This window comes from Anser brachyrhynchus, assembly GCF_964034855.1.
Source record: "Anser brachyrhynchus genome assembly, chromosome: 1".
Lineage (NCBI taxonomy): Eukaryota > Metazoa > Chordata > Aves > Anseriformes > Anatidae > Anser > Anser brachyrhynchus.
Genome location: NC_137694.1, coordinates 185,050,299 through 185,068,672, shown reverse-complemented (window position 1 = coordinate 185,068,672; position 18,374 = coordinate 185,050,299). Strand labels below are relative to the sequence as shown.

At 43.0% G+C, this 18,374-nt stretch overlaps 2 protein-coding genes across 3 annotated transcripts in view; one reads left to right on the top strand and one right to left on the bottom strand.

Annotated features, from left to right (window-relative positions):
- LOC308188510 (complement C4-like) overlaps positions 1–3,773 on the top strand; it is a 56,818-nt gene extending 53,045 nt beyond the window's left edge. Inside the window, exons 41-42 of the mRNA XM_080577673.1 lie at positions 2,303–2,435; positions 3,425–3,773. Coding sequence (XP_080433799.1) covers positions 2,303–2,435; positions 3,425–3,563 — 272 coding nt within the window. The 3' untranslated portion in view covers positions 3,564–3,773. The remainder of the gene's footprint in view (positions 1–2,302; positions 2,436–3,424) is intronic.
- A 146-nt stretch (positions 3,774–3,919) lies between these two features.
- Positions 3,920–18,241, bottom strand: STOML3 (stomatin like 3). Of its 2 annotated transcripts, none has more exons than XM_080577677.1 (7): positions 15,829–18,241; positions 10,696–10,799; positions 9,773–9,851; positions 8,440–8,522; positions 7,212–7,415; positions 6,225–6,359; positions 3,920–6,069 (listed from the first exon to the last, which is right to left on the bottom strand). In XM_080577677.1, the coding sequence occupies exons 1-7, from the start codon at positions 15,878–15,880 to the stop codon at positions 5,869–5,871; spliced, it is 858 nt and encodes a 285-aa protein (XP_080433803.1). In that variant the 5' UTR covers positions 15,881–18,241; the 3' UTR covers positions 3,920–5,868. The 2 variants fall into 2 exon arrangements, with proteins under 2 accessions (XP_080433803.1, XP_080433804.1); XM_080577678.1 differs by having other exon boundaries at positions 9,779–9,851.
- Positions 18,242–18,374: the final 133 nt, after the last annotated feature.

The window sequence follows — 18,374 nt, the reverse complement described above, 5'->3', positions numbered from 1 at the left end:
GGGTTTTCCATATGCAGGGAAATCACAATATAATTTAGGGATCAAAACACTGGCTTTGGGAATTTACAATACCATGATGGAAAATTTCATTAATCCCCCTAGAATACCTACAGACTCTAAAGCATTTAGAGTTCTGGCCCTCATTGCATTTGTTCTTGCAACTCATGGGCAAGCGCTGGAAAGATTTTGCTTCTTAGCACTTAAAGGGGATTTTCTTTGAATCTCAATTTGAACAGAAGAGGTGACTTCTCACATTCCCACTTCCTTCTTTAAAATACTCCTTGGTTTGTGTGGTAGGAGGCAGCTTATGAGCATCAGTAGGTTTTGAAGACTTTCAGCAGGGTTGGGAAAGACTGGCAAGTGACATTAAGCCATGATATGAAGAAAAAGCAAGCTGTTGCATTCAAATCAGCAAATCACTGAACTAGAATTGTTATCTTCTGTATTTTCTGTGGCTGTTTTGAGTGAGGCTTGTCACTGTTGCCATCATCAAGGGCAGATGAGAATTAGCAGAATGAATTCTCATTTTCTGGACTCCAGGCATTATTTCAGTAAGAATCCTTGCAGATAAAAGTTGGTTCAGAAGAGAGATGGAAAAATTTATTTGTGTTTTGGAGTCAGCAAAAGAGAATGTGCACTCCCTGGATTATTTTGATTATTAAAATAACTGCATGTGTTTTGGATTTCTAATGTTTATGCTTTCCTATGAATCCTTTATGGGAACAGTATGGCAAATACAAAATAGCACAGAATCTTTTTTTTTTTCTTTCCCATTTTTTTATTTACCATTATGCTTTCTAAAGCTTGAAGTAATTTTTCCATACATTCTGCTTGGAAAGTTTTCTGTTCGTTTGTTTTTAAATTGGAGATTGAAAATTGCAAATTACATAACTGTTAAAGTAACTGCTCAAAGGCCTACAATCCCCAGAGACTGAACTCTGTCAGGACACTTGTGAAGCATACGAAGTGAGAAGTACCATGGTAATTTAAACACAATGAACCTGAGGCAAAACACTGTAATTTTCTCAAGTATTTCTGATCCGTCTCTTCATCCCTTTATATTCTTTGAACAAAATGAAAATTCAGTACACCATGTAGCACAGAACAACAGAAAGTCATTCTATGAGAAAATCTACAGTACTGAATTATTCTTCAGATATATGCAAATGTAAAACAGCATACAGTACTGAAAACTGACTTTTCTCTGGCCTATAAGTACCATATGTAAAATCAATGCAAGTTTTAACTAGGAAATTGATAAGGTTCTTAGTGCTAGGTTTGACAGTTTAACATTCTATGTCAAATTCTCTGAAATACTAGTGTTAAAAAATTTTTAATTCTTCAGGTTTTTATCCTATTCCTAGGATTTCATTTTGAATACTAAACTTTTCATACCTGTAATACAGTATTTCAGATAGAGGAGGCTGCACAGGTTTCTGTTAGCTGATACACTGTGATGTTTTACCTGCAATCTAATTTGGTTTGTCTTTGGATTGGTCACCACCACTGTGCATGAAGCTTTGTATTATAGTTAGAAAGAATGTGAGAAATTAACATACTGATGTTATCTGCATTTTTTTGCTTTTTGCTTTTTTTTTTTTTCAAATGAACTTTGTAAACTGTGTTCTAGCCAAAAAACACAGTATCCTTATAATCTGTGTTAGCTTGCTGAAGAAGTATCTTTCCAGTTCTCATGTCAGTGCACCAATGGGCAGTGCAGCTCTTGAACGAATAATCATCTGGGCCAGAATCCAGACCACAATCTTTTAAGTCATTTTAATGTGGAGATCACTAAGCACATGTCCTATATAACAGCTTCAGGAGGAACAACGTAGGGGGGTAAAACAGTGAAAGTCAGTTCAAGTACACTAAGTAGTGTGAGTTTTTAAAACTACCTGCTGCACTGTTGAGCCACAAGGCACTTGAATTTAGTTTGCTAGCTTTTAAGACCACTATAAACCCGATCAATCTGAAATATAATACAGTATGTTTTCTTTTTTCCTTTGACTCTTTTTTTGAATCTCTAAGATTTAAAGAAACCCAATAAGATTTGAAAGATCTCTGTAGCAAAAGCTGCTTCAATAACTATTAAGTAGTTTAAGGCATCCAGCAAAGAAAAAAATGACTTGCTTTTAGCTGGGTAATGTTAGTATGTCCTACTACAGCGTGGCCATTTACTGCCAAATGAGATATAATCTTGGCTTAGCAGTGGAGTAAATAACCACAAAGGTTTGTGTCCTGTGGGCTATGGCTCTGCTCTTTATCATGAAATTTTATGGATTTTTCTCTTCTCATGTCACAGCTGCTGATGAAAGCGTCCAAGTGGGTGCCCATCGACAGTTCCTAAAACGCTCCACTTGCAAACTAAACATGGTACCTGGCAAACGGTACCTTCTCATGGGGAAAGATGGGCAAACTGTTGATTGCAACGACAAGTAAGTGCATAGTTCCTGAGCCACAAGAGACTGCTATCTTGGATCATGAATCGAAATGGTACTCAAACTATCAGAATGCCTCCAGAAAGCAAAAGAAGGGACAGATTTCTCAGGGACTGACTCTGCTGCCTTTACGAAAATGCAGCGTACCACTCCATAGTCAAAAGGGCAGCTGTAAGGAACAGCTGAGCCACCCAAATCTAGAGACTATGTCTAAAAGGAGCCCTCAAAGTTTGTTACGTCATACGTGCAGCTCATTATTCTTCTTTCTCATTTTCACACTTGAATGAAGAAAAAGGGAATTTATCTGAGGAGGAATTTAGTCTGCCTCTATTAAGTATTCAGTGAGGAAAACATCTTAAATGTTTGATTTCCCTGCACAAAAGTGGAGAAAGATAGTGCCTTGGAAACTTCAAGGAAGGAAAGGAAGGAGACCATAACCAATCAAATTGTAAGTGCCACTTCCTAAAATCTTAAAAGGTCCCTCCTCAATTCTGAATAACACCAATACGAGTGCTTAAGTTAGGGGGACTGCTTCAACCGATACCTACTAAAGACTGAAGACTCCCAGCAGAGGTGAGAAGCTACATGGCTTCTCACCACAGAAAATTAGGCAACATTGAGATATACTCTGTTGAAACTAAATGCCCCTTTACTGTGTCTCATTGGTGTTCACTCTTTTTTTTTTTTTTTTGTGCCATTCCACAAAGCTGTAATAGAAACTCATCCCAACTTTTACTGTTGTCACACAAAACACAAGTACACCCAGGTTTGTCCCAGCTTGGCAGTGACTCTTCCTAAACTCTAGCCAAAGCTCAGTTAACCTGCTGATGGAAGAAGGTTTCAGGCAAGCTTCACGGCTAGCATGGCACCTCGTGACCTCAGAGGTGCCTCGGTAGAGGGAGGCAGCCTCACAGGGTTCATGCTTTCCAGTTGCTCCATGTCAGCAGTGATAACTCACCTCATTTACCTCTTCCTCTTGCACTCAGGATGCAGTACTTCCTTGATTCACAAGCCTGGGTAGAGAAAATTCCAGACGACAACGAGTGCCGCACCACCCTGCACCGGCAAGCCTGTGCTCACCTGCAGGACTTCATGAGCAAGCATGACAACCTCTGCCTCTTCTGAAAGACTGCTCCGCTCCTCACATCCCACCTGTGTTACTGCAACTCAGCTCCTTCCTAATTTTTTCTTGCAAATCCTGTACATTGAAGAGGCACCTGAGACATGGCAGAGCTGCTTCTGTTGCTAGCTGTTTTTCTTCCGTACTTGTTGAGTGGGACTTCTTCCTGTAGATGTATGTGCAGGGCTAATATGACAAAAATTGCAGTTACTGTACTAATTGGTTGTTGTGTTTATTGTCGCAGACACAGGTGAAGAGGGAAAAGGAATTTCTATCTCCCTGACCCATTACTCAATAGGGCAATTATCCTGCAGGGGCAGTTTTTTTTTTTTTAAGCAGAACACTGTGCTTGCAGAGATGATTAATTTCCCTAAACATTGTCACTGGATGATAAAGAGGCCAAGAAATTTGCATGGGTCAGGAAGAAAACTGCATTCACGGGCTTAGCAAGTACAGCCTGCGATCCAATGCTGCCAAAAGATAGCACTCACACTTCAGCACATCGGTTCATTTCTGATATTAATTGTAGGACCTCATGTGGGTGAACAAATGACCCCACTTGTACCCACAGCAGGATTCTCATACACACTTCTGAAGCAGGAACTGGCTCAGCATCAGGGACGGATGACTGGGCTGGATGTGCCCTGTGCCTGACCCTGGAGTCCTGCACGGGCTAGTTAGTAGCTCACCAAGGGCACAGAGTTATTTTCTAATTGCACTCTGTAGTCACATGTCTTCCAAGCTTTTCCTTTCTACAGTTTAATTAATTTGCACGGCTTTAAAGTAATGATGCAATCTGTGGGTGCATTTCTGTAACACACTGCTGCTTCTGTGGCTACGCAAGCAGCTCTGTAGTGGAGATGAAACAGTTGTCTGGGAGAGGCAGGGGAATTCTCCTGCCGTAGTTATAAAGGCTTCCACAAAAGACAAACTAAATCGAGAATGAAAAATAACACCCAAATTCAAAACATCTCTTTTCTTAGGATAGGAGCCTCTCTGCCAAATGTTAAGAAGGATGATTTGTGAATGTTGGTTTTATATCTTTGCCAACAACAATGCCATTTGGCAGTCATGTCTGAAGCAGAGAAGAGAGCTGCAATGAAAAGCTGCATTTGCTGAGCAGGTCACCATCCTCAGATGCTCACACCACTGTCTTTGTGCCAGCAGTTGCTGGGTGCAAAAATTTGTCACCTGGACTGCTTGTGCTACCTTGCAGCCAAAATGAGATGGGCCTGTATCAACAATATAATTAGCAAATCCATGCTGATCTCATGAATTTGGAGTCAAATGACCTTACCATATAGGAGGGGCAGCAGTGAGCCTTGTGTGGAAGAGACGCTACATAGCAGCATCTACCAGAGCAGCTACACCACGAGAGACTTCAGATTCATGTACAGACAGCCCATCGCTGTGTGGCAGCAATGTGAACAGCCCAGCTGCTTCTGAAGGCTGTAAACTCAGCTAGGATAGCTGAACTCAGATATCAGCAATATCCCCACTCAGCTGCAAAAAATTGCATGGATGGAGAGTGGGGAAGGCTCATTTTATGAAAACCTGCACCACCACTTTATGGTATCGGCAAGGCAGAATAAGAAACCTCTTGTGGATGAAAGAGAGACACTTAAATTAACATAGGATAATTTGTTTTCCTTGAGGCTTGCATCAGCTTTCAAATTCAAGAAATGTGACTGCAATACATGGACATATATTCTCTTCCCATTACAAACCTTAGACAAACGTCGGTGATACAGCAAAATCCAGTTTAGGTCAGTAAAGCAACTGCTAATTTTTACTCACATAAGATAAAGAATAGGCTATTCCACTGACATACCAATGATCCAATAATTCTGTTGATAGTTATAAAAGAATACTAAGAATACTAAGGTTGGGACCAAATCCTTCTTTCCACTCCAGAAGACTTAAGTTATACACCAGTACCTGACCCTTCTGCTGGGTGGAGCAGTTTTGTAACCTCATCAGGAGCCCATAGGTTCTTAATTATCAGACAGATCACCAAATAATTGCTATGCCCAAGCACTTGCAATACATGGTGAAAGCATCATTAAAATTTCTTATTAGGTCTAACATGAATTTTATATATTTTCTTCCATTTCACCTGGAGATGAATCTAAGATGAAACTGCTTGGTGCCTGAATTTTGCAACCTTCAGTGCTCAAATGCAGTCTCCTAATGTGGGAATTATGAGTGGTTATTAAACTATTTCTACTCTATCTTTGGTAATCTGGAACCCTTTGCTTTCTGAGAAACCCTTTAAATCTCTCGGCCCAAGCAGCTAGCAAAGAACAGTCTCTATCCCCCTCTATTTTTCTGTCCCAATTTTTCAAACATATTAATAGGGAGAGGGAAGACAATGGTGGAGTTATTCTCTGCTGCCAAAGTTGTTAAAGTTTGCAGGTAGCGCAGCTGAAGACCTGCTGGGGACTCGGTCAGCACCATGGAGGCCTGCTTGAGGGCTTTAGAAGCATTCCTCTCTCCCTCTGCTGCCACAACCTGCAACGTAAGAGAAATGGAAATGGCATTGCAACACTGCCAGTAGTGAGGAAAAGCCACCTTTACGACGAGGAGAAAACAAAGACACACTTGGATGCCCAGGACAAAGTTGTGGGACGTTGTAGCTTGTGAGTAGACATAGCCATGGGTCTCACCTTAGCTCTTGCTTCTTGTGCAGCTTCTGCTTCGGCTGCCATCGTCCTCTGCATGGCCACGGGAATCCTGATGTCTTTGATCTCCACACGAGCCACTCTGATTCCCCACTGCTCCGTGGCACTGTCAAGGATGTCCTTAGAGACAAACACCGACATGAAGAGCACAGCGGTGGCAGAGAGAACTCAGTGTGATTTACCCTGCTGCCTTAACAGTAGGAAAGGCAGAGGGCAGACCTGCACAGCAGGAAGATGGAGCCCTCCCGGGGTGCTAGCACCCGTGGTGGTGTGAGCATGGCAGGTACCCCTGCCTTACAAAACTCTTCCTTATCAACACCTGTGTCTGAGACAGGGTGCTGGTTGGTACCTGAAGTTTCTCTCCTACGTAGGGCTTTTGTAGCGGCTCCCTCCTGCCTCCTAAGCTATGATTCCCACCCTTTCTTTAGGCAGACACTTACCACACTTCTCTCTTTTACAAAGTAGTAATATAGCAACTTCTGAGAGCAAGAGTCATTGTACAAACATATTGATGACTGACACGTCACAGCCCTGCAGCACTCAGGATCTGTGTTGGAGCACCATAACCACAAAATGCCTCAATTCTGTACTCATAGCCATTATGGCACAAGACCCGACAATTTAAACCTCGATCAAGGGTCTGCTGCAGATAGTTTCCCACAAAGAGCTGACATCTTTCTCATTGCTTGCAGCAATCTCTGAGCAAAGTCTGCTTGTGCTGATTTATTCAACTCACTGGATAATTTCAGCACCTTCACTGCTTTTTGATGTGAAATAATTCTTCTACAGGAATCTGGGGAAATGCCTGTACAATAATTCTTTCTTGCTTCAGGCAATGAGAAGTATAACTGAAAAGACCATTCAGGAAAATTTTGCTATCACTATTAAAGAAAATAAGGGAGATTATTTCTAATTCGCTTCTCCCCAGAACAAATCTCCCTGCTTGGCAATGAATTCAAGAGCCAGATTTACCTGGATACCGTGAGCAATCTCTTCTCGACCAGCCAGGAGCTGAGCCAAGCTCTTTGTACCCAGCACATTTCTCAGGGTCGTCTGTGCCAAGAGGAAGGTGGCTGAATGGACATCGCTGACGTTGGCGACAGCGCTGACTGCACTGTGGATCCTGTAGTACACCACCCCATCCACTTGGGTGGTAACAGCATCTTTTGTCAGAATCTGCATCGTAGAAACATGCAGAATTACAGAGGGGTCCAATAACGCACCCCTTGACAAGGAAGGGGAATTATTGTTATTCCTTTTCCTTTTAGTGAAGAAGGGAGCCTGGTAATTCAAGGAAAACAATAATTTATTTTGGTTTCTTTGTTTTCTCTTCAAGGAAGTAATTTTGCAACACCAACAGTTTAAACCAGGGCAAAATGTTATATATACTATTGAGACAGTTGTTTAAAAGCTAGGTGAATCTCATCACCTGCATGAATTTCTTCTGCAATAATAAAGAATGCTTATCCTGTTTCGTTCTTGCAGAAAGTGCCAGAACTGATTTTCATACATTGCATGTAGTTTGGAAGACCACTGCTCCTTTAACTAAACAATGTATTTGTAAGAAACAAACACCCACAAATTAAATCAAAGGTGAAAAGCAAAGTGCAAAAATCAGTGAAAAGAAACTCCGAAAGCTATTTCAGTATTCATAAAGGAGTTATTTTTGCCAGCGCAAGGAGAGGCAAATGCCCTGTGCCTCAGCAGACAGCTGGCCTCAGCAGAGCACTGACGATGCTCCACTGTTTCTTCCCTCCTCAGCACCTTTTCCCGCAATTAAGTGCTCCACAGAAACTCTGCCAACAGCTGCAGAAACCTTGCCAAAAGCTGTTAAACCTCATACAGCACAAGTACTGCAACCATTTTCCTTCCTGCCTTCTATTTTGGGAGAGCCACCCCTGCAACCTCTCTTCTGTCATCCCATCTATCTCCTATTTGGAGCTCCAACCCCACCTTCTTTATCTTTTATCTCACACATCAGCAAGAGGAGTCTGCTTGGCCTGCAATGATTCACCTGTGGGTTTTCATAAGTAGAAGAAGTTTTGTAAGCTGTTTGGAAGTCAGAAGATACAGAAAATAAGCTAAACTGTGTATGATAGCTCACAGCTGCAAGACTACAAAACACCCACGTTATTTTTGATCGTGCCACAAACCAGCTCTGTTTTACTTCTCTTTTAGATGGCTGCTAGAGAATAGTTACCTCTTGTGGAGGAATGTTACAGGTAACAGTTCTAAGATCAACCCTGATAAACGTATCTGTACATGGAAGTATGAGGATCAAACCTGAAAAATAAAAATAATTAGATGAAACACTTTGGAGAGATAAGTCTAGAGCCAGGTACCTGCACAATGCAAACAGATGGAAATATCCACAAGGTGGGGAATGAGCCAGGGAGCTGTGCAGCAATTTGTTACTGCAGCTGTCCTTCTGTTACAGGAGGTGACAGCAGTGAAGTTCTGCATTTTCAAGCAACAGAGGGGAATGCAGATATCTGCAAAGATGTGAACTTACCAGACATTAATGGCTTAGAGCTCTGGGCAGGGAATGGACAGACTTCAGTTCTGGTTTCAAATATGTCATGAGGCTTTTGGAAAAAATCCTTCCATGCCTTTACTTATTTTCTCCTCTTTCAATCATAACCAATTGCCATACAATGTGTTTGACCCCAGAAAAGACACCTCCCTTCTCCAGAGTCCTCTACCATGTGTAGAAGCTCACATTAGGAACATTGTCCTCAGGTCTGAACCATCCTGCAAAGTGGGAGACGTGACTTTTTTTTTAACCTCAGCACCTTGCTTAGGTGCCCAGAGCCAAGCAGAGGAGTTCAGCACCTGCCCTAGCTGTGTTTTGGACCACATGGTTATTATTTAAGAGGAAAGACAGCATCTGAAAAGGACTTTTTCCTCTTATTTCAGCTTCCAGTTTGCCCAGTTCCACTGCAGAAAGGTGGTAACTGTACCTATGCAATTATTTTGTGTTGTTGGGTTTGTTTTGTATTTGCAGTTTGTATCCTGATCCTAGGCGACTGTAACAGACTCTGTGGGTGCAGAGTGTGGGAAGGCTCCTGTGCTGAAACGTTTACAATTTTCAGAGCACAATACAACTAAAGAGCTGGCAACAAAAAGTAACATTGGAAGAGAGGAATAAGGAGAGTGGCCATGGTCACCCAAAAAATTCTGTTGTAGAGACGAAGACTGCATTTAAACCTCTCTGGTCCCCCACCAGTGCCTGCAGCATGAGTTCAAGCTTCCGTCATCCAATCTACACAACAGCAAAGCCATACCTGGTCTTTACCCAGAAGACCTTAAATCAGAAGGTCTTCGACCTTCTGTGTTGTGCTGTGACAAGCGGGTGACATTACTTTCTAGTCAGGAAAAAAAAAAAAAAAAAAAAAAAACAGAAAAAAACAGCTTGCAGGCAAAGAAACTGCAACAGAGGACCTTCTCACCCCCCCTTATGCTGTGAAGAATTTATGGACCTCTGCAGTTCTCTGTGTGGTTACAGTGCATCTTAATAGAATAAAACTGCATGCATTCACCTGGTCCCTTCGCTTTCTTAGGCAGTATACGTCCCAGCCGAAATACAACAGCACGTTCATATTCTCTGACAACCTAGGAAAATATTTTAAAATTAGAATTTTACAACTAATCCTATTCCTCCTCTCTGGCATATATATTTTAAAAAATATATATTTGACATCCATATTATGTGAGAAATACAGCTAGTATAGACACTAACAAAACTGCAAGTCGCAAAGGATTTTTATATTTTCTCACCTCATCCTTTGCTGGAAAAAAGCTCAGACCTTGGCCCTGTGAATAAGTCATAAAATAGACCAAATATGCAAGAAATGCCACTGATTTAACGAGGCTATTCACAACTCTTTCAACATCAGTGCTCCACTCAGAGGAGCTAGCTGTAGGCAGAGTAAAGCATCTCTAACATCAGATAATCTACCCAATTACTTCAGATAGTAGGGTGACTCATGTTCTGGGGTTCACTGCAATCACCCTGGTAACTCACCCCTAAAAACTGCTTTAAATGAATCATATTATGCCCACGTCTTGAAGGGACTGTGGGCTTAGGTTGCATAATCCCTCACTGTCGGGACTTGACTACTTTTTCTCTCATTACCTATGTTAATGACTATTGCTGGCAGCATCAAATGACTTCTTCAAAAACATTTTTAGATTTATTCTCCCAATGTGTTGTAAAGCAAGGAAGACAAGGAAGTTTAACTGATTATGGAAGCTGATATGGGAAGAAATCAAATGAATCAAATGAGTAAGTTGTGGTGCTACAGAAAGTCAGTGGAAGTCCGTGCATCTCTTGGTCCCAGACCACAAGCTCTTACAATATCAAAAAACCTAATGTGTGTTTTAATAAATCAATAAATGTAAGTAACAATGATGGCAATAGATTATTCTTTCTGTGCCCCAAATCCCGCTAGCTTACCTTGATACATGCCCAGATGGAAAAAGGAAAGGTAATAAGCACCAACAGGAAAGAAATTGAAACCAGGATCCAGCCACAGACACCAATTCCTTCCCGCCTATCAGCTATAAAAGAATATGGAAAAAAAAAGCAATAATAAATGCAAATCCTGAAAAAAGTTATCAAAGAGAAGTAGATCTAACCTACTACAATAATGATGGTCTGCAAAGTCTGCAGAGACTTGGTCCCTCTCTCCTCCCTCTCAACACTCACCAAAAACACCAAACCCCAAACATCCTCCTGCACGAAAAATTAAAAGGTTTAAAAAGCACATTTTGCAGCAGGAAAGAAGACAGAAAAGTGAAAGGCATTGCCAAATCTAGGGGCTTAAAGAAATAAATAATCAGGTAGAATATCCATGGATGTGAATCAATGTCAGTGTGTCATGGCTGGGGCAAGAGATTTAGTTTGTACGAAACAGATAATAAGGAAAATGAGGGAAACTCCTGCTATCTTTAGATGGAAGCTTTGAAGACTACTGATGGACCAGTTCCTCCACTGGAAGACAAGATTCAGAATCGGTGCTTGTCAAAACCCACACCCATGCACTTTGGGTAGCTCTCTCACTGTGTTTAGCCCTTCTCACCCCAAAATATTAATTTAATTATCTTAGTGCCTGAAGGGAAGGCAGTGGTGAGTTGTTGTTCGTGTACTAAAAGTTTGGGAGGGTTTTTGTAGGGGAAAGGGGATCAAAGAGCTGCTGCTCTTCTGAGAGATTAGCAGCTGGAGCTGCTGAGGTCTTCACAGAAGAGGCAGAGAAAAGGGTGAGGAATGGAGCAGGCCAGTCCTGCCGTAAGGACTGAGTGCTGCAATGTCAACTGAATCTTGCTGAACGCAGAAACGTGTTGGATCTGGAGAGCTGTGAGAAAAGCAGAAGCAGGGATGCTAGCTGGGCATCCATTGAGAAGAGGACTTCTGCAGGCATGACCATCAGCAGAAGCAAAGGTGAACTCAGTAGACTTTCAACCCTTCCCAACACGCTTTATCATAGGCCAGAGAGGAGACAAAGGCTCAGAGGTCTCCTGAGCACTGGGAATTTCCGACATTAAATAAAATTCATATAAAGACAGAAACTGATCAATACAATAGAAAAAAAAAAAAAGAAAAAAAAAAAGATTCATTTTATACTTTGTGAGAAAAAATTGTTGCCACAGTGAGACAGCATGAGGCTACCTGATCCCCAGGGCACAAGTTAACAGAGCAGTGGAGCTGGACGGACAGGTTTGTCAGAAAACCCCTGGTGATCCTGCAGGAGACACAAACCACCCCTCCCGCAATGCTGGCCTCTTGTAGGAAACTCCACACAGAGCTCCTTACAGGCTCCGGCAAGGAAGCCACACTAACTGCACACCTAGATGTTACAACCAAGCCCTTTGCTCCTTGCAGTTTTTCCCTTTCTACTTCTGAGGTCCGCACTAGAGGTTTAATCACTTGTAACAAAGTTTGGGTCTGATAGGGCCCGGTTTGAGGCCTCTCTCTAAATGCTGGCCATGAGAGCTGGGCACAGAACTGCTGCACTGGAAGCCTGGCTTTCCTCCTCACCCTTTCTGACAAATAATAATTTGAATCCCTGGTTGCTTAATGGGGTATCATCAGCTATTCTGTAATCACTGGTAGGAATGGTTTGAGGAGCTCCTCTGAGCATTAAGCAAACCCCAAGGCCATGTGTTTGAAGACAAGACTTGTAAAATTTTATGTGAAAAGCTTTAACACTTTCGCTGGTACTTGTTTGCCACATGACATTCTTCACATTACAGAAATGGTGCACAGGCTACAAAAGGTACCTGCAGTACCAGCAGTCGAGTGTCTTTTAATCAGTGGAGAGAGATCGAGGGAACTCATGGAGTGGGCATCATTTGTAATTCTTAATGAAAAGTTTGAGGAAATTAATCACAAAGGGATGTTCATGTCTGATCATGAGCACACAACGCTCTGCTCTCTCCCTCTCCATTTCACCTAAATGATTAGCATACAGAGAGATGACTGAAAATCTTTTTCTTCAGTGCCAAGTTTGGCCATGAAGAACAGCCCTCAAAAGCTAATTTTGGATTGTAGCATTATCTGCCACCATCCACCTGAGACCACTGTGAATACAGATGGGAATGATGCAGTCCTATTAGGACTAACACAACCCACAGATGGGGGGGGTGGCTGAGAACAAATGCCTCTGCAGATGGATATTCAAGCACCTGAGAAGGGAGAGGTCAAGATATCACCGGTATGGGTAAGAAGCACTCATCTAAACCTTGAAAAAGTTCTACCGACTCCTCTGTGAGACCTGTCCTGGAGATCCTGATCCACCTAAAAGTGCGGATTCCAATGAGAAAAGCAGCGTATGAAAATACACGTGCTTAACAGTGAATCCAGACCTAATCTCCAAAGACCGCCACAAATATACTCTGATTACCCCAAAGTTTCAAACCATTTAACCACAAGACAAATGAAGATTTCTAGAAAAACACAATAGCGAAGAATAGTGACTACCCAACATATGACTGACTTGATTTTGCCATCCCCATATATTGACTACAGTAGTCACAACCAGCAAAAACCTACCTCAGGTCTACAGGCCATAGCAAACGAAAACGTGCAATACACTGCAAAATGTGGCAGCTCATTGAGCAGCACTGATGTTATTGCTAGGCCACTCCATCATCTTTAAAATGTCATGGAGAACAGAAAGGGTGCCTGAGGGCTGGAAGAAAGCCAGTGTCACACAAGAAGGATCCAGGCAACTACAGGCCAGTCAGCCTCACCTCTATCCCTGGAAAGGTGATGGAACAGCTCATCCTGGAGGTCATCTCCAAGCATTTGGAGGATAAGAAAGTGATCAGAAATAGTCAGAATGTGTTCAACAAGGGGAAGTGCTTAACCAATCTGATAGCCTTCTATAAGGGGATGACTAGCTGGATAGATGAGGGGAGAGTGGTGGATGTTGTCTACCTCGACTTCAGCAAAGTTTTTGACTCTGTCTACCATAACATCCTCATAGACAAGCTCAGGAAGTGTGGCCTGGATGAGTGGACAGTGAGGTGGATTGAGAACAGGCTGGATAGCAGAGCTCAGAGGGTTGTGCTCAGTGGTGCGGAGTCTAGTTGGAGGCCTGTAGCTAACAGTGTCCCCCAGGGGTCAGTACTGGGTCCAGTGTTGTTCAACTTATTCAATGACCTGGATGATGGAATTGCGTGCACCCTCAGCAAGTTTGCTGACGACACAGATCTCGGAGGAATGGCTGATACCCCAGAGGGCTGTGCTGCCATTCAGAGGGACCTTGACAGGCTGGAGGGTTGGGCCAAGAGGAACCTTATGAAGTTCAACAAAGGGCAAGTGCAGGGTCCTGCCCCCAGGGAGGAATAACCCCAAGCATCAGTACAGGCTGGGGACATACCCACTGGAGAGCAGCTCTGCAGAGAGAGACCTGGCAGTCCTGGTGGACAGCAGGCTGACCATGAGCCAGCAATGTGCCCTTGTGGCCAAGAAGGCCAATGGTATCCTGGGCTGCATTCAAAAGAGTGTTGCCAGCAGGTCAAGAGAGGTGATTCTCCCCCTCTACTCAGTCCTGGTGAAGCCACACCTGGAGCATCCCTTCCTTCTGTTGTATCGACTGCACCACTCAGCTTGGTGTCATCTGCAAACTTGCTGGGGTTGCATTCAATCCTACTGTCTATACCATTGATAAAGATATTAAACAGCATTGGTCCAAGACAGACCCCTGAGGGACACCACTCATCAACAGCCTACACCTGGACGTGGAGTTGTTGACCACCCTTCTCTGGGTTTGGCCTTCAAGTCAATTCCTTATCCACTGAATGGCCAAACCAAACACATCTCTCTCCAACTTGGAGACCAGGATGTCATGTGGGACTGTGTCAAAGGCCTTGCAGAAGTCCAGGTAGATGACATCGGTCGGTCTTCCCTTGTCAACTGATGCAGTCGTAGAAAGCCACCAGATTGGTCAGGCATGATTTGCCCTTGGTGAAGCCATGCTGGCTGTCCTGGATCACCTCCTTGTCTTGCATGTGCCTTGACACTGCTTCCAGGAGGATCTTTTCCACAATCTTGCCAGGCACAGAGGTGAGGCTCACTGGTCTGTAGTTCCCTGGCTCCTCCTTTCGACCATTTCTAAAAATGGGAGTGAGGTTTGCATTTTTCTAGTCACCAGGGACTTCACCTGACTGTCAGGACTTTTCAGGCATGACAGAGAGAGGCTTGGCAGCTCCATCAGCCAGTTCCTTCAGGACCCTGGGATGCACAGCATCGGGCCCCATAGACTTGTACTTGTTCAGTTCCATCAGGTGGTCTTGAACCTGCTCTTCACTTACAGTAGGAGGGACTTTGCTCCCTCAGGTTCAGGGAAATGAAAGACTTGGGAAGCCTGACTGGCAGCAAAGACTGAGGCCAAGAAGTTGCTGAGTACCTCAGCCTTCTCCACGTCTGTCGTTACCAGTTCACCGTTCTCATCCATCGGAGGGGGCGCACTGTCCTTGGCCTTTCTTTTCCGTCCAACGTAACTAGAGAACCCCTTCTTGTCATTCTTTGCATCCCTTGCCAAGCTCAGCTGTATCCATGCCTTGGCTTTCCTGCCCCCATCCCTGCACACCCAGACAGCATCCCTGTGCTCTTCCCTGGCCACGTGTCCCTGCTTCCCCTGTCTGTGCATTTCCTTCTTGCACCCCAGTCTGACCAGCAGGTCCTTGCTCAGCCATCCCAGTTGGTATCAGCTCCCCTGTTTGAAGGGAGCACCAGGTGTTCATTACACAATCCCAACCGCATTAAGTGTCCTTTTTGGGCCAAAAATTACTCTGCCTTTCCTCACTCACACCTGTTTTTCCCTTTCTATCCTGTCCCTATGTGTACAGCTGTATCAATCACTGACTTGGCCATTTTAGTCCCTGAGGTCATTATCCTGGCAGGTAAATGCTGAAGCTTCCTGGCAGGGCAGTATGAGGTAATTTGTCATGTCACTTACAGCGGCAGATTCTGGATTTTCATCTCCAACCTATAAGGGAGACCTACAATGAATGTCTGGGTTCAAATGTACTTTTTGATTATTACCGAGAAAAACACAAACGCACACAAAAAAATGAGGCTTACCAATTAGATGCTCCGTGTTGTTTTTCTTGGGTGTCCCTCTCTTGGGATCCATCTCATTCTAGTGAAGTTCTGATCCCCTCACAAAGACAGCAGCATACCTTGAAACACCACAGCACTCATACAAAACGCAGAAGAGGGAAGCTCTGTGAGAGGAGAAATCCCCACTTGTACGAGAGCCCTCTGGGAGTCAGTAACCCTGGTGAGGATGGCATGTTTACAAAAACAAAGTCTTGCGGGTCACCGTTGCCTCTGGTGTAACTCCACGGCCTTCTGTGGCAGGCTTTTGGCTGGGGATGCACATGGCCCAGCTGGTTTTACACCCTACAGTATCCAAGCTGGAAATTATTTCTCTGGATCACAGTAATATCTGCCACCAGAGATAAAAACAAAAAGCAAGACAAAACAGAAAGAGAAGATAAAGCTAGTGGGTGTAGATTGAGTACTGTTCTTCTGTTGCTCACTTCTTAGTAGGTGAAGTCCCGCTGTCATGTGGAATATCTCTTCAGACATTTCTTGATACATCACAGTATGTCGAACCCTCTTGCACTAACCAATAAAATAAAAACCCAGTAGAACCATTTCAACCCCCAAGTCTTAAAATTTTCCCCCAAATAGAAGTGATCTTCTAAAACACTTTCCTTCCAGTACTGACATCAAACCAAGTGTAATTGGTCTCTCAGCAGAGAGTGACTTCTCAAAGGACACAAAACTGCTGCATGTAATGAGAAAAAATGAGGGGTGTTTTTTCATATGTAATTTACAAACTTAACTTATAGCTGCATCAAGTCTATGGTTGTTTTCTGTGGGCATCCATCATCTAGAGTACCTTGGAAGAGCTGGCTCCAGCTTCATGTAACATAAGTCTTCATCCACGTCAGTAATCACATTGGTCCCAGATGGGTCATTCAAAGCTGATTATTCCCCAGAGAACTCTTCCAGCTTCACAAAGACAGGAACCTACCCCCACTGAATGGGCGTTTTAAATCACTGTGAAAGCTATAAGCACAGCTTGCAAAACTGGGATTCACATGCTTATCGAAATGCCCTCCCTAACATATCACAGTATCTGTATGAAGTCATTTGTTGCATTTTCCCAATTATTTGGCCTGTCATGCTTAGGCTGCAAGACCAAACCTGTCCATGACAAAAATCCTACTAATAGGACAGCACAGGTGAAGAGTTAGAAAATGTGTGTGCTTTTAAGTATTTCACAAGGGAAAAATCTAACATGCAAAACTACCCCAACTTTTTTTCTTTTTTTTTTTTTTTTAAATCGACTGTTTTATGGAAAATGGCTTGTAATAAATGAAGTTATCTGAATGCTACAATCTACACAGCTGCTTACACTGTGAGATAGATGAGCAAAACATTAAAATCTAACAGAAATAATTGCTCCCTGCTGTTTTCTGAGAATACCCTGAGGTGCTTGTAAATATATCCCTTGAAAGGTGGCTCAAGCAGATGGTGTTTTTCTTTGATGTTGAGGAACATCACTGTACTACTTTGTGTTAACTTCCGCTGCACTTTTATTCTTTCATTTTCAAAAATTTGAAGTCAAACGTAGGGCAATCATAATCCTTTCTCCTTGGGGCTACGCTGGGAATGTGGATAACACAGTAACTAGCTCTCATGTCTTCAAGTGCAAAATACACGAGCACTGAAGCAGTCTGCAAGCTGGAATTTTACTAGTGCTGAACAACCTGGTACAGCTCTGCAGTACAGAGCAATACCACAAAGAAAAACAGCTCAAGTCCAAAGCCACTTTAGCAGAGCTTATCGACTTAGATGCAGCATCAGGTGAACAGTGGGTAGCAGCTGAGGTGTTTCTGCAGTGTTCTGATGTAGCTAACACAACTTTTATTCCTAAAACAGCACAAAGGCTTAGATTAGGTGATTTGGTGCTTACCTGTAAACATTCTGTTCTCCAACATTTCCCTGCATCAATCGCTCCATTTGCAAAATGTGACCAGTCCTTTACAGTTCAAAGTTTCCATCTACTTGCACTACCCATTGATATATTTGCATATCATGAGATTTGCATATAACATAGTTAGTTTGTCTTTCTATGATCTTTTTAGGCCCATACTACTCTTTCCCTCACATGGATCGGTGGCTTTGGCCACCCCTTAAAGATTTCTCAGCCTATTCCTCATCTGGCCCTGAACAAACACCAGCCTTTTTGCTTCAGGCTTCTCATTCATCTCCCTCAGATAAAAATTTAAAAGAAGGGGCAGGACATAGAGAAGATTAACATCTTATTGCTTATAGGAACATCCACACCTTGCTCCTCCTCCTTTAACGTGAAAAAGATGTCAGCTTTCAAGAGCAGAAAATGTGGAGATGACAGGAGAGACCCTTTGGCTACACTTCACTACAACATAAGTAAATACGAGAGAGAGTCAATCAAAGAGGTCCCTTACATCTCAGTCTAGAAAGGCAGACAATCTGCAAGAAAGTAAAAATGCTCATATCATGATAAGTTTCTTAAGCTACAACTGAAGTACCTGTAATAAACAGCAAAACCTGTAGTTGCAAACATAGTCCCA